At 36.9% G+C, this 15,757-nt stretch overlaps 1 protein-coding gene across 1 annotated transcript in view; it reads right to left on the bottom strand.

The window, feature by feature from the left end:
• The window catches only part of LOC6051324 (neural-cadherin), a 178,988-nt gene that overhangs the window by 117,353 nt on the left and 45,878 nt on the right, over positions 1–15,757 (bottom strand). The window contains 1 exon segment of the mRNA XM_038253579.1: positions 13,968–15,724. Within this exon segment, the coding sequence (XP_038109507.1) occupies positions 13,968–15,543 (1,576 nt within the window). The 5' untranslated portion in view covers positions 15,544–15,724.

Raw genomic sequence — 15,757 nt, 5'->3', positions numbered from 1 at the left:
TGGGGTGGAGTGTGGAGGTGTCAGTGTGTTTGCGAGGAAGTGCCCCCCCATTTTATGCAGTGTCAGAGTAGAGTTTTCAAGCTTGACTGCCAATCCCCATCCCCTCCCAGTGGGTTCATTATGATAATGGCTGGCGAGGGGGATGATAGTTTTGGCTGTGAGTGAAGTTTTGGCAAGTTTCAAGAAGAATTGACTAAAATTTTAGGTATTTGAAATAAAATGTGATAAAATTATAAAAAACGCAAAAAAAAACAAACCCGTTTTAAATTTTCAGCACAAAATAAAATCAAATTCATTTCGCAATGGAAACTCTGCTGATTAAACAGCCTCCATAAAAGGAAATCATTACCATACTCTAAGATTTCAAATTAATCCAATAGCCATATCCTTCGTCCGCAGGATAATAAACGGAAGATAATTTCCTACCCCAAGCCCATCATCATCATCATTGTCTTCAACCCCCACACTCAAAAGCGTTCGTCCTAATCCAAGACTTCAGACCCTTCTAATGTCCGGATTTCCGCTTCGACTCACCCAGAAGAAAACAGGACGATGTTTCACCGCAGAAAGAATTCCTTTTTCCTTCAAGTCGTCGGTGTCGTGCTATCTTGTCGCACGTGCCCAAAGTTATGAAGGCCAGTTTGTGCAGCTAACAGGGCCTCACCTTTTGACCTTCACAGATCCCCAAAATTCGTTTTCTTTCCCTGAAAATCGATGTAAGTGTGACAGCTGGCCGAAGGGATTTCAGGTCAGAACTCGTTTGGCACACGTACAAGCCCGATTACTGTAAGCATTTTCGATTATAACTCGGGACTCCGGCAACCAAATTAAACCAAACTTCGAGACAATGCACAAAATGGTCAACCAAACAAAACGTGTTTGATTTGTTTGTTGTTATTGTTTATGCAAGGTCAAACATAAAACGCGTTTTTCTCCGAACGTCAAAAAGCGACGTGTGACAATATAGCACAACAACGTCGAAATGTACTACGTGTATTCGTGTGTGTGTAACTCACCAAATGACCAAATGAGATTTAGGAAGCCAGTTTGGTGGAAGACCTTTTCTCCTCCCAACGACTGTGGTCATTTTCATCGGAAGGGCCCCAGCAGAAAAGCTCATTCCTTCGAATGAGTTTTATTAGATTTCATCGATGGAGGAATTTTCCGGCTGGGTGAGCTTTTCTTTCTTGCCGAGAAAAAGGAAAAGCTTAGCTTGTGGGAAGGACCGTTTTCCCTCCTCTCAATTTGGTAGAAAGGAGGAGTTGACTCTATTCAATTTGTTTGTCCGAGATCGAGTCTAGCTTTAGGCGTTCCGACGCACTTTTCGCCCGGAATCCAATTTCGCACCTTTACGGTTCATGGCCACCTTCGGTGGCAAGCTAATCCCGGGCACGTTCTCACCCGCGTGTGGTTCACTTGTCAAGAAAGCAACCAACAAAAAAGGGGGAAAGATGTCGACGAATGTAATTTATTTAGTGATGGCGAGGCATAAATTTTATCTAAATTGGACCGGGGCATTACCAGGCAAGCACTCTTCCGTTTTTCGTTTTTTGAAGATCTTTGAAGAGGAGGGTCACAACGATCACCCCGTTCCCGCAGAATTTGCCAAAAAGAGAACCCAAAAAATTATCGCAATGTTTCGGAGGAAATCTCGCGTCCTCGATCAAGTTCTGGGAAATTCATTAACCAGTGCAATTGATGGAATTTCGAGTGACTGCTCGAGGAGTTCAGGAAAATCAAGCAACAAACCACCATCAACCGGAATTGTTCCCAAGAGATGGCGCAGAAAAAAATATTTAAATTGAAAATAATGAAAATTTATTAGTGCTGGCCACTGCGGGATGGTTGCGCGATGCATCACTTGAAGAGTACACAGAAAAAAATATTTCTGTAAATTTACATTATTTATCATGTACCAAAAGGTATCATGATAAATGATGTATATTTACATTAGGTTCATTGGAAATTTACATTATATTCTATGGAAATTTACATTAGTTTTGAAAATTTACATTAGTTTGGAATTTACATTACTTTTGGAATTTACATTAGTTCAAATCAACTAATTCTGATTGGCCAATGGGAATGAGAAGCTCGACTTGGATTGCAGTAGGAAAAGGGTGTGGCCTATGTTCTATTTTAAAATGATTGAAGCGGGCAGCAAAAGGAAATTCGGATTTTAAAAAGTTGTTTCACAGGTAGGGTCACGGGTTCTTTTGAAAATTTAATCTAGAATTTTAATGTCAAACTCACCAGTAGCATTGGTGATAAATGTTATTACTTTTTAATGATAATGTTCTCCTCTACCAACAGTGAGCGAGTTGTGGCGCTATAACCACGGCAAATAGTGTCCAGGGCATTCGCGGAAATTCGATGTCCCATCCTCGAGGGTCCCGGAGCACCAAAACTTCTTAGCATGGTGGCTCCCAACGTTAATTGTCTAAACAAACAGGAACGTGAGCGGGGGATCCCCACGTTTCTTCCTCCCCTGTAGATTCAGAAATGTATTGTTGTTTGAACATTCGTGCTCAAATTCAATCCACTTCAACGAATCATCTTTGCGGTAAACTTTACGCAGTTGGCCTGGCCGCTTTAACGTTTGTGATGTTTCAAAGCAATTTATTGCATTGGGGCACTGCAATTGTTAATAATGACAAGAGGATGCTAGGCGTTAATCAACCTAAGGCATTTTCCAGGATGCCCTCGAAAGACTGGCTGCGCTAGGGTTAGATTAGATTAGATTAGATTAGAGTTGTTTCACAGGTAGGGTACGCTTTCTCGTCGACGGCCAAGTGGAATAACGCTGGACTGGAATCGAACGGACGACGGGTAGGATGTTCGGTGTTACTGCTGCTACCCGCTGCCGACTGAGCCATCTTTGCATTTTATAAACGAGCGGCTAAAGAATCAACTTGTTCAGGTCGAGGCTCAGGCAGTGGGCCGGCGAAGTATGAGAGCGGTAGAAAGAGAACCAAATATAACTATTTTTAGTTCGGGTAGTTTTGAAGTCAACGTTTGGCAGAAATACATTAGATATATGATTTACATTAAATAGGAATTTACAGGAAGCCGAAAACGGGTAGAAATTCATCAGATTTGAGTTTCCATGCTCAACGTTTCCATTAGATTCAAGATTTACATTAGATTTAGATTTACATTGGAGTAATTTCCATGACTTTTTACTCTTTACATCATATTTCAAGATTACATTGAGTGAGTTTACATAAGAAACAGTAATTACGTGCTGTGTAAATTTACATATTTTTTTCTGTGTACTTCTCGGCTGCCGGCTGCTGGTCAATTGCGCGAAAGGGAACTGCGTGTACGATGCACTGTTGCGTTCCACCATAAATTAAGATGCACTATCTTGACTGGAATCGTTCAACTGACGCCTCTTGACACACGTACACTAAGTTTAGCTATTGAATTTTCTATTTTTGAAATTATCTGGGGCCTGAAGTGCTGATAGTTAATTTTTGTAGAAAAATACAGACTCCTGCACAGCAAAAAATCCGATGGTAAAATCGCATGCAATAGCAGGCACATTACCTTCGTCAAAAAAGCCACTTAATATTACATACTGCATGTACAATTTTTGTAAACACAAATAAAAAGTTGCAACCGACAGGATTCAAATCCAGCACCAACAGTAACGACTGACGCCTTAGCCCGCTCGGTCATCAGACCGATGAAGAATGGAAAGGATGAACACATATATGAGCTTGACATTTCGGTCAAGTAGGTTTCCCATACTGATGGGCTACATATTTAGGGTGTAATATTACATAGAATTTCATAAAATATGTACAGTAAAACAATGAGTAAATTCGGAAACTGTAATTTTAGAAGGTTGAATATTACCTCTTTCATGAAGTAATTTTACCTCAATTTAGACTGAAAAAGTGACATTAAACCTTTCTAGTGGTAAAATTACACATTTTCAGATGTAAAATTACACATTTTTTCTGACATAAAAGATGTTTTTTTTTTTTCTGTGATAATGCATAATTTATTTTATGCTCAGGACTTTTACACGCAGCTGGATTATTACTTTTTTTTGCTGTGTAGATATTTTTTTAAATTTAGCTTAATTGCGTTCTTTTCAATTCAATCATGATAATTGAATGAAGTCCTGTCGAAATTTATTTCAAACTCGAATGATTGGAAAAGCTTTTGATTTAGTTCAAAATAGTGGAACAGTATGCAATTCCGTCGAACACTTAATGCGGGCATTTCAGCACTTTGACGTTAAATAAGAGCTTCTAAATGGCTGTTTAACATGGAATCAAGTTATCAGTTGCAGTTTTCTTGATTTCCAGGTTTTATGACTCTATTTTTTTTTCTCTGAGGTTAGTCCAAAACTACGAATTTTTAATGAGATTTTAAATTATGTAATATTTAATTTGGAACCAAATTTGTTGATATCAAAAGAAATTGTTTTTTTTTTTTTTTTCATTTAAGGCTCCACACAACTTTGTTTGCCAGTTTTAATTTGCATCTTGAAACGGTGTCTTTGGCCAAGTTGGAACATAAACAATAGTGGGGGCCTATAAAATTAACAATTGAAATAAATATGTTGATCAAACAGTTAATTTTTTTTTAATAATTGGTAAAAAGCTCGTAGACTGGATTGTAATTTATTGGAGTGAATAGTTTTATCGTTATTTCGATAATTTTATCGGCGATAATCTTATCTATTCTAAAGTAATTTTTTGAACATTTTCAAAACTGATATATTGCAACTAAATTGTGTTTAATTATATTTAAAAAAAAGTCGCTTTTATTAATACTCATATTGCGAATTTCAAACTATAAATACCGTAAACCCGGGTGACCTTGATAGGATTTCAATTTGTTTTTGAAATACATTCCAACAGGTAAGGTTTTTTTCAAGATTATTATTTTAAAACATGTCCTGGGGTAGGACACACAAAGTCCTTGCACTATTTTGGAAAAAAGAGATTTTTCAATAGTGTTTAGCAAAATAGATACGTTAAAAATTCTTAGTTTAATTTCCGGGGATACTTTGAAAGTCATAATTTTTCTAATAAAATTATATTTAAGATGTTCAAATTTTGTTTGTAGGTACTTTAAATGTACCATCATTAAAGTAGCTGGTGTAGTTTTTAAGTTAAAAGAATCAATGTTTTTATTTAGTTAACTAAGTTTATAAGTTCTTTACATACATATAAACACATTTTTACATATAAATTTTAGGTAAAATTGTTAAAAAGTCGGAATTTTGCCTGAAATTTCTTAAAACAAGTTTTGTTAAAATTATCGATTTATATGGCATTTTATACTGGATTCGTAGCACGAATCTGAAACTGAAATTGCCTATAAATTTGGATATTTTTTTAAATGGTGTTTAGAAAACACATATTATTTATTATTTACAAACTTATTTAATCTTCTCCTAGAGGAAAATTGTTCAAAGAAACTGAAAATGCATTCCGTTTTACGATTCAAAATCATGTTCATTGAGAAAATTATGACACTTTCAGAAATTTAAAATGATGACTTTCATCTACATTTTCTTTACTATAGTTAACTAACTTTTAAAACTTTTAAAATTTTTATGAAAAGTTCTTTTTGGGGTACTTTGAACACTTCTCTACCACGGTCAGTATGTTTCTAAACCATTTCGTACGAATTTCAATTGCACGTTTTACAGTATTTTCGAAAAATAAGATATTTTACAAAAAATTTAATTTAATTTCATTTTTTTACCAGAATAAGAACTCCAGTATAGCTCAAACAACATTTCTCTTCATTTGATACGAATATTGCAAATTATAAAAAAAAATCCGAAAAATACGGTATTTTGTGAATATTTTAGAACTAAACAAAAAAACTCTAATAATAGTGAAAAAACATACAAAATTTCGATTAGTTGAAAATTATATAAAATTTGAGTATTTTCAATATTTACGGTATTTTGTGAAAAATTTGAAGTACCGTCATCACGGGTGACATTGGAACTGGGAGTGAGATTGGGTCATACAAATTCCTGCATTTTTGTATGACCCAATGTTACCCCGCAGACCCAATGTAACCCCTTATGTTGATGTTTATATTTTGAAACTAACAAAATTATCAAAAAATATATTCTTAGTGAAGGAATTGAAAATGTACCATGATATGGTTGGACTAAGTAAATTTAAGAAAGATTTAAAAATGAGTTATCGTTCGTTATTGTTGATAAATTTATCGCCGATAGAATCAACGTTATTTAACGTTATCGTTAGACGCATAATTATCGACGAAAATTATCTACCTTGAGGTAATTTTAATTATGATGCATGAATAGATGAAAGCTTCAAGTTGTAAATTTACCTCTTGTTTCATGTAATTTCACTTAAACATGTGTGTTTAAAAATTGGAATCACTCCTAACATTGCGTTGATTTCAGCTGGATGTTGTAATTTTTCAAAGGTTTTGACTAAAATGATAGAATAATTTGAATTTACAGTTGATTTAACAGTGAAATGTTAGATCACTTTAATTGAGGTAATATTACATACACAACATGCAATTTTGTTTGAGATTTGCGCGATTTTAACTGTGCTTGAGTCAAAATCGGAATTTTATTCCCTTTATTTTTTTTAGCAAACCAGTTCAAAATAATAAAGTGGCCCCTTCCAACAAATGTTGGAACCTCATATCACCGTTTTTATTGCAGCGAAAACATGTTTTACATAAAATTTGACGACTTGGCGCGAACATGCAACTGGAACCAACGAGGAATTTATTGGTACAAGTTACTTTTTCAGGAGCAACTTTTGGGGTCGAAACTGGGTTTTGTTCCTGCGGGAAGAACCTCCGAGGTTTTCGTGGCTATTGCTTTCGTGTGGACAGATTTATGGTGGCTGTTCGTGTGTTGACGGGATATGGCATTTCAAGTGCTTCATGGGAGTCGTTTTAATGGTTTGTTCCAGCTATTGACACAACGAGAGAATGGTGTGTGTGCGTGCCAAAAACGTTTATGGGTAGTAGATTTCGGGGGGGGTTTATCCCTCACCGCGCAACAAAATGTGGTGACGCTTAGCGGTTTCGATGAATAGTTTTTTGGTTAGTTGTTGGTAAATAAACGAGACAAAAAGTGAAAAGGACGCATCTGTGCATGAAAAGACGCACAGTGGGTCAGGTTTGGATTCATGAATATTTTTTTCAAAATCTAACGAAATAAGAATAAATAAAAAAATAGGAACAATTTGAACCCACCGTGCAGTCCACCAAAATGCAACAAAACCTCGTCTGGCGTGGGACCGATATGGGTTTCCATCTGATGGAGGTATCCAACCGACAGACGGTCTCCGCGCTCGACTGAATTGTTGGTACAGATTTCGCTTTTTTTGTCAGAATTTACTTTCGACGCGTTCTAGCGTCGACCATATTTTCGGGAGTCAATGCACTCGAGCGTGATGTAGGGTTTTGGATCCCGTCTGGTCTAGCGGTTTTTTGCCTCCGAACTTCGTGGGTGAATGCTGGACCGTTTTTTTTGTTTTTGGAGGTCCAAGTTCATGCACAGAGACTGTCCATTTCGGTGATGAACCCTGTGAACTGTGATTTAAAAGCGGGGGATTGTGGTCCGTTAATTGAATCATGAAATGGTATGCAAATGAAAGGTGGTTTGGTTAAATCTGATTTTTTTTATTTCAATTGGGAAGAGATTTGTGGGAGATTAAATTTATGTAGCAATTTGTTTAAAATTGAATAACCACTCTCAAATTAAGAAGATTTATTGCACGCAGATCAGACCACAAAAAAAACTAAAATAAACAAACTGTTTCTTCCATAAACATTCCACCAACTAGAAAAAAAACTCATTTCGCCGAAACCCATTCTCGAATGCCACAAAAAAAAACCTCTACTAATTGTTTCACGTTATTTATTCGCTCCCAGACGGAGTTAGCTGGAAATCTCCCAAAACGAGAAAGCATGTAGAAGCAGCATGTTTTATGCTGCCAGCAAAAACAGTTGGGCAGCAATAGATCACAAGCTCACCCGAATCTCCCGTCCAACCGTCACAAACGATCAGCTTTACCCCCCAGTTTTCCGAAATCTGGCTTATGAAGAAGAGCTAAACCTTTGTCTTCTTGTTTCGTTTTGGTTTAAGAAATCTAAACGAACTCACTTCCGACAAGCTTGCTGTTGTTTTGGGATATCCACAGTGAAAACACTAAAACAAAAAGTTACATGGTTTTGATGTAAAAAGTCACTTTTATTGTCAAATTCAGTTAAATAATTATTAAAACGATTCTTCATTTGAGCTAGATTTATTTTTGATCTTACTTAGCAAATTTAAGAAAATTGAAACAATTAACAATTTTTTTCAGTGCACTCCACAGTGGCTTAACGCCCATGTGTTTTGTACTCGTGAACGCCTAGATCGTCTGAACCATCCGTTCTCAGGCAATATCATGACTCACGCGTGGAAGAGAGCAGACCCGGCTTAAGCTTGATGCGTACAATGCGCACACAGTAGCCGTTTTCGCTCTCTCTCTCGAATCTACGTTTGAGAACACACATGGGATGCCGGTTGAGATCGGTTGAGATCGACTGTGTGAGGATGTGACGATCGCGCGAGGAGCAGAGAGGCAGCCAGATAAAACAAATATAAACTCAACAGCTTTTATGGGGTTTTGTTTTGCTCGCCGTTCGCCGGCTGTTAACCCTCTAGTGCCCGTATAGACACGTTGTACTACAGCTCAGTTAGAGGCTGGAAGCTTGTTAGACCGTTTGTATTCTGACGAGTGTCAAAATAAACATTGAATCGATTTGCTAGTGCGATGGAACGTCGACCCAGCTGGAGAGCGAAAGATTTTATGGAAATCTTTATTCTGGCTATTGTAGGACCACATTTGTTGAGAAATATAACAAATTATTAATTTTTAAAGTTCATGATTTTGTAGAAAAAACATAATGATTTTCCCACTCATTTTGAAACATAAATTTACACCATCGTAAAAACGTTATCTCGGCATCTCAGACTAACTAATTTGTATTTTAATTTATGGTAGCCCCACTTGTTAGTTGATCCAAAAAGTCAGACCCTCTCAAAAGCTCGGCATCCCTCCACGTGATTAGAATACACGATTCCCTCAAACATCGGCAACCAATTAGCCTTTTTCCCTCCAAATCTTTATCGGCGCTGGCCATTATGGTGGCAATTTTCGACATAATTGTAATCGCCACATTAAAATTAATAAGTTTACGATCGCCACCCGGTTGAATGCGATCAAGGGTGTCGGCGACGTTTTCTGGAGCTGTTAAAAATGCGTTGAGCAAACAAACGAATCCGAATTCCTCGATTCGATTTCCATTAGCTGCTGCTGTTTCGAGCTTTAAAGTTGGACATTTTTACGACACCATTGATTGCGTATTGAGTGGCCACAAGAAACCAATCGAAAGCTTTTTAGTATGCAGAGTCAACATTTGGATTTTTCCACCTTTTTTTCTTTTTTTTTTTGTGGGAATTTTTTAGCATATCATTTCCAATTGTCAGACATTGTTGAGACATCGTCGTCGGTCCAAATCCTGGTGGCATTTTTTTCCGAACCGATGCTTCCGAAAGACATCTCGTATAATTTGAGATGATAAAGCCCGGCTTCGGCTTATTCCTTCTTTTTTTTCTGGGGCTAGGTTAAAACCAGATTATCGGCGAGGGACTCTTCGAGCGTTTGCTGGCAACACTGCTCAATGAGACAAACAAAAAAGCTTCCAGCGAAAAAAAAAACAAAAAAAAAGACAAAGCCCGTCCAAAAAATCTTTATTCATGAGAATTTTCGAACAAGTCGAGCGCGAGACTTGATTTTTGGGGAGGATGTTGATGTTGGGGTGGAAAAATAAAGCTCTTTTTCCAGGGAATTTCCCGAGCTGTCACTCTCCAAGGACATTGGCGTGAGCAGGGGCAGGGACTTTAAATGAGGATTTTATGCTCGTCGGAATTAACGACTCGCTGCTCGAAGCGAGTGGGAGTATTTTTTCCTTTTCTCGCACATTTTATGTGAATTCATAAACTGTGCAATTCATCGGTGGAATCACCCCCGGGACGACACTTGTTCGCAGCAAAAGCTGGTCGGGTCAGGATTTAAATGCAAATATGGTTTATGGGGTGCTACCTTGCGAAGAAGGTCGTTACGGTTGATTGAGCTGTGTGCTTCCGGAAATCTGGTTGAACTGTAAAGTGCACTGGGGATTTGAATTTATGGTTCTTCTTTTCTGAAGTTGGATGTCAGTGGAACTGTTTTGAAATAAAGTAATTTTTCGCGACTAATATGAAATCAGGAATGGTCACAGATGTTTCTTGTTTCTTGTTTCTTGTTTCTTGTTTCTTGTTTCTTGTTTCTTGTTTCTTGTTTCTTGTTTCTTGTTTCTTGTTTCTTGTTTCTTGTTTCTTGTTTCTTGTTTCTTGTTTCTTGTTTCTTGTTTCTTGTTTCTTGTTTCTTGTTTCTTGTTTCTTGTTTCTTGTTTCTTGTTTCTTGTTTCTTGTTTCTTGTTTCTTGTTTCTTGTTTCTTGTTTCTTGTTTCTTGTTTCTTGTTTCTTGTTTCTTGTTTCTTGTTTCTTGTTTCTTGTTTCTTGTTTCTTGTTTCTTGTTTCTTGTTTCTTGTTTCTTGTTTCTTGTTTCTTGTTTCTTGTTTCTTGTTTCTTGTTTCTTGTTTCTTGTTTCTTGTTTCTTGTTTCTTGTTTCTTGTTTCTTGTTTCTTGTTTCTTGTTTCTTGTTTCTTGTTTCTTGTTTCTTGTTTCTTGTTTCTTGTTTCTTGTTTCTTGTTTCTTGTTTCTTGTTTCTTGTTTCTTGTTTCTTGTTTCTTGTTTCTTGTTTCTTGTTTCTTGTTTCTTGTTTCTTGTTTCTTGTTTCTTGTTTCTTGTTTCTTGTTTCTTGTTTCTTGTTTCTTGTTTCTTGTTTCTTGTTTCTTGTTTCTTGTTTCTTGTTTCTTGTTTCTTGTTTCTTGTTTCTTGTTTCTTGTTTCTTGTTTCTTGTTTCTTGTTTCTTGTTTCTTGTTTCTTGTTTCTTGTTTCTTGTTTCTTGTTTCTTGTTTCTTGTTTCTTGTTTCTTGTTTCTTGTTTCTTGTTTCTTGTTTCTTGTTTCTTGTTTCTTGTTTCTTGTTTCTTGTTTCTTGTTTCTTGTTTCTTGTTTCTTGTTTCTTGTTTCTTGTTTCTTGTTTCTTGTTTCTTGTTTCTTGTTTCTTGTTTCTTGTTTCTTGTTTCTTGTTTCTTGTTTCTTGTTTCTTGTTTCTTGTTTCTTGTTTCTTGTTTCTTGTTTCTTGTTTCTTGTTTCTTGTTTCTTGTTTCTTGTTTCTTGTTTCTTGTTTCTTGTTTCTTGTTTCTTGTTTCTTGTTTCTTGTTTCTTGTTTCTTGTTTCTTGTTTCTTGTTTCTTGTTTCTTGTTTCTTGTTTCTTGTTTCTTGTTTCTTGTTTCTTGTTTCTTGTTTCTTGTTTCTTGTTTCTTGTTTCTTGTTTCTTGTTTCTTGTTTCTTGTTTCTTGTTTCTTGTTTCTTGTTTCTTGTTTCTTGTTTCTTGTTTCTTGTTTCTTGTTTCTTGTTTCTTGTTTCTTGTTTCTTGTTTCTTGTTTCTTGTTTCTTGTTTCTTGTTTCTTGTTTCTTGTTTCTTGTTTCTTGTTTCTTGTTTCTTGTTTCTTGTTTCTTGTTTCTTGTTTCTTGTTTCTTGTTTCTTGTTTCTTGTTTCTTGTTTCTTGTTTCTTGTTTCTTGTTTCTTGTTTCTTGTTTCTTGTTTCTTGTTTCTTGTTTCTTGTTTCTTGTTTCTTGTTTCTTGTTTCTTGTTTCTTGTTTCTTGTTTCTTGTTTCTTGTTTCTTGTTTCTTGTTTCTTGTTTCTTGTTTCTTGTTTCTTGTTTCTTGTTTCTTGTTTCTTGTTTCTTGTTTCTTGTTTCTTGTTTCTTGTTTCTTGTTTCTTGTTTCTTGTTTCTTGTTTCTTGTTTCTTGTTTCTTGTTTCTTGTTTCTTGTTTCTTGTTTCTTGTTTCTTGTTTCTTGTTTCTTGTTTCTTGTTTCTTGTTTCTTGTTTCTTGTTTCTTGTTTCTTGTTTCTTGTTTCTTGTTTCTTGTTTCTTGTTTCTTGTTTCTTGTTTCTTGTTTCTTGTTTCTTGTTTCTTGTTTCTTGTTTCTTGTTTCTTGTTTCTTGTTTCTTGTTTCTTGTTTCTTGTTTCTTGTTTCTTGTTTCTTGTTTCTTGTTTCTTGTTTCTTGTTTCTTGTTTCTTGTTTCTTGTTTCTTGTTTCTTGTTTCTTGTTTCTTGTTTCTTGTTTCTTGTTTCTTGTTTCTTGTTTCTTGTTTCTTGTTTCTTGTTTCTTGTTTCTTGTTTCTTGTTTCTTGTTTCTTGTTTCTTGTTTCTTGTTTCTTGTTTCTTGTTTCTTGTTTCTTGTTTCTTGTTTCTTGTTTCTTGTTTCTTGTTTCTTGTTTCTTATGTTTTTGTTTCTGTTTATTCTATTATTATGATGATTCTGTTTATTCTGTTCGTTCTTTTTATTCTGCTTATTCTAATTACTCTGCTTATTCTGTTGATTCTGTTTTTTTTCTGATTATTTTTTTTCTTTTTATTCCATTTTTCTGTTTATTAATTTTTATCTGTTAATTCTAGTCATTCATTTTATTCTGCTTATTCTGTTTATCCTGCTTGTTCTGTTTATGTTGTTTATTCTGTGCATTCTGTTTGTTGTGTTTATTCTTTTTATTTTGATTGTTCTATTTATTCTGTTTGTTCTGTTTATTCTGATTCTGAATCGGTTTGTTCTGTTTATTCTGATTCTGAATCTTTTTATTTTATTTGTTCTGTTTTTTTCTGTTTATTCTGCTTATTCTGTTTATTCTGTGTATTCTGTTTATTATGTTTATTCTGTTTATTCGGTTTGTTCTGTTCCTTCTGTTTATTCAGTTTATTCTTTTTATTCTGTTTATTCCGTTTATTCTGTTTATTCTGTTTATTCTGTTTTTTTTTTCTGTATATTCTTTTTATTCTGTTTCTTCTGAATCTGAATCTTATTATTTTGTTTATTCTGATTCTGAATCTTTTTATTCTGTTTGTTCTGTTTATTCTGTTTATTCTGCTTATTCTGTTTATTCTGTTTATTCTATTTACTCGGTTTATTCTGAATATTCTCTATATTCTGTTTATTCTGTTTATTCTTTTTATTCTGTTTATTCTATTTATTCTGTTTATTCCGTTTATTCTGTTTATTCTGTTTATTCTGTTTATTCTGTTTATTCTGTTTTTTTTTCTGTTTATTCTGTTTATTCTGTTTCTTCTGAATCTGAATCTATTTATTTTGTTTATTCTGATTCTGAGTCTGTTTATTCTGTTTATTCTGTTTGTAATGTTTATTCTCTTTGTTCTGTTTATTCTGTTTATTCTGATTCTGAATCTTTTTATTCTGTTTGTTCTGTTTATTCTGTTTATTCTGCTTATTCTGTTTATTCTGTTGATTCTGTTTATTCTATTTACTCGGTTTATTCTGTATATTCTCTATATTCTGTTTATTCTGTTTATTCTTTTTATTCTGTTTATTCAGTTTATTCTATTTATTCTGTTTATTCTGTTTATTCTGTTTTTTTTTTTTGTTTATTCTGTTTATTCTGTTTCTTCTGAATCTGAATCTTTTTATTCTGTTTGTTCTGTTTATTCTGTTTATTCTGCTTATTCTGTTTATTCTGTTTGTTAATTTTAATCTGTTCATTCTATTCATTCATTTTTTCTGTTTATTCTGTTTATAAGGTTTATTCTGTTTATTCGTTTATTCTGTTTATTCTGTTTATTCTGTTTATGCTGTTTATTCTGTTTATGCTGTTTTTTCTGTTTATTCTGTTCATTGTCTCAACTATAGGCAAACATTTTCTTAGAGGTGTTGGTCAAAATTTGAATTTCACCTGAACTTGTTTAAAATTGTAAAAAATTGTAGAAATTCTACTAAAATCAATAAAATCTGATTCCCTAAAAGAATAATCAAGTGAAACTCACCATTATCCTTGTTGTTGCCCGGTCCCTGGTTCGTGATGATCACCCAAAAGTCGATCGTCTTCTCCGGCCCCAACTCCTCGTAGTCCCACTTCTTCTTCACCCGCACCGCTCCGTTCGTCTCGACCGTCACCCACGGGTTCTCGTCCCGTATCTTGAACGTCTCCTTGTCCGTTTCCTTCTCCAGCTGGAACACGTTCCGCCCCTCGGAATCCCCGTCCGCTTCGGTGAACTCAATCCGCTTGGTCGGTCGGACGGCCCGCGTAACGCGCCGCTTGTCCCGCCGGTGGGAGTGCTGGTACTCGTGGTTCAGGTGCTGCACCACGACCGGGATCGGGTCCGGGGCGACGAACTCCACGAGGACGCGAGCGGGTTTGACGGATTTGAGGCTGGGGGTGCGGATGTCGTGCGCTTCCACGTCGATGAAGAGTTCGGGGGTGTCGGGTTCTCCGGCGAGGAGGAGTTCACCCGTTTGGGGGACGATCACGACGGTATTGCTGGGGTTGAGAAGACGGTACGCGACCTTGTCGCCGTCGGCGTCCTTGGCTTCGACCTTGCCGACGCTGGTGAAGCGTTCGTACGAGATGGTTTCGTTGCCGTAGTTGTTGGTGGACTTGACGCCGTTCACGGTGAACCGGTAGTCGGGTTTGGTGAAGGTCGGGTGATTGTCGTTGACATCGATAATTTTGACCTGGAGTTTAACCTGGGCTTTGTTGATCTTTTTCGGGTCTGAGGCTTCCAGGACTAGGGTGTACAGGTCTTTGGACTCCCGGTCGAGGGGTTTGTTCGAGACGAGGAACACTCCGTGCTTGCGGGTGTCGTCGATGCGGACGGTGTCCTTGATCTCGCCGGTGCTGCTGTCCTCCAGTGCGAACTCGTGACCCGCGTTACCGGACGCGATCGTGTAGATTACGGTTTTGGCACCGCGCGCGGAGTTTGCCTGAAGGATCGGAAGTTCGCGGACTCGCGTACCGACGGGTTTGTTTTCACTCAGTTCACCGACGTTCTCACCGAGCGCACTGGGGAAATGCAGCATGTCCTTGCGGTTCATGATGTACAGCTGCAGCTGGTGGGTGGCAGTGGAGTTGGGTGTCTCCTCCAGGACGACCAGCTTGACCGGTCGATTGACTAGCGGGGAGAGGTCCGACGTGGTCATGACCATTCCGTCGTCCAGCACCGTAAAGTACTTGGAGTAGTCGGTCTCGAGCAGCCGGTAGTTCAACGGCTTCGATGAGTACGACGAGATCGACGAAAATGGCGAATTTGGACTGGTGAAGTTTGCCGTAAACTTCTGAATGCTGTAGCCGGGATATGTGTCGTGTGGCAGGACTAAGCTAATAAAGCTGTTCGTTGGGTCGAACTTGAACTCTTCGCTGTTTGCGCTGTGATGGCGATGGTGCTTACACGATACTAGGACAACATTAAGATCTAACACTAACACTAACGCTAAGATGGCTGCCAACATTGAAACACTGAACATTTTCGGCCTGCTAACACTACTGCTCCCACCTCCGCCACCGCCTATGGACGGCCCTTCCGGACGCCGCTTTCTCTGCGCGGCCCCGGACTTCTTCCCCATGCTTCCGACTTTCTTCTGGGTTCTTCTTGCCCTTCCCACTCGATTTCAATTCACTTCTCCCCAAAATCTTCGAATCTTCTTCTTCACGTCACAACACTAACGCTTGCGAACACTGCTGCTGCGGACCAAACACGAACTACTCGCGGACCATGGCATCTTGTCTTCGTTCAGCGGAATTCACCTGAAAAGTTAAAGAGAAAAAGATCGTATTAGC

The sequence above is a fragment of the Culex quinquefasciatus genome, chromosome 2 (assembly GCF_015732765.1).
Source record: "Culex quinquefasciatus strain JHB chromosome 2, VPISU_Cqui_1.0_pri_paternal, whole genome shotgun sequence".
Classification (NCBI taxonomy): Eukaryota; Metazoa; Arthropoda; class Insecta; order Diptera; family Culicidae; genus Culex; species Culex quinquefasciatus.
Note: the sequence above shows the minus strand (reverse complement) of the source record. Positions and strands in the feature narration are given on the sequence as shown.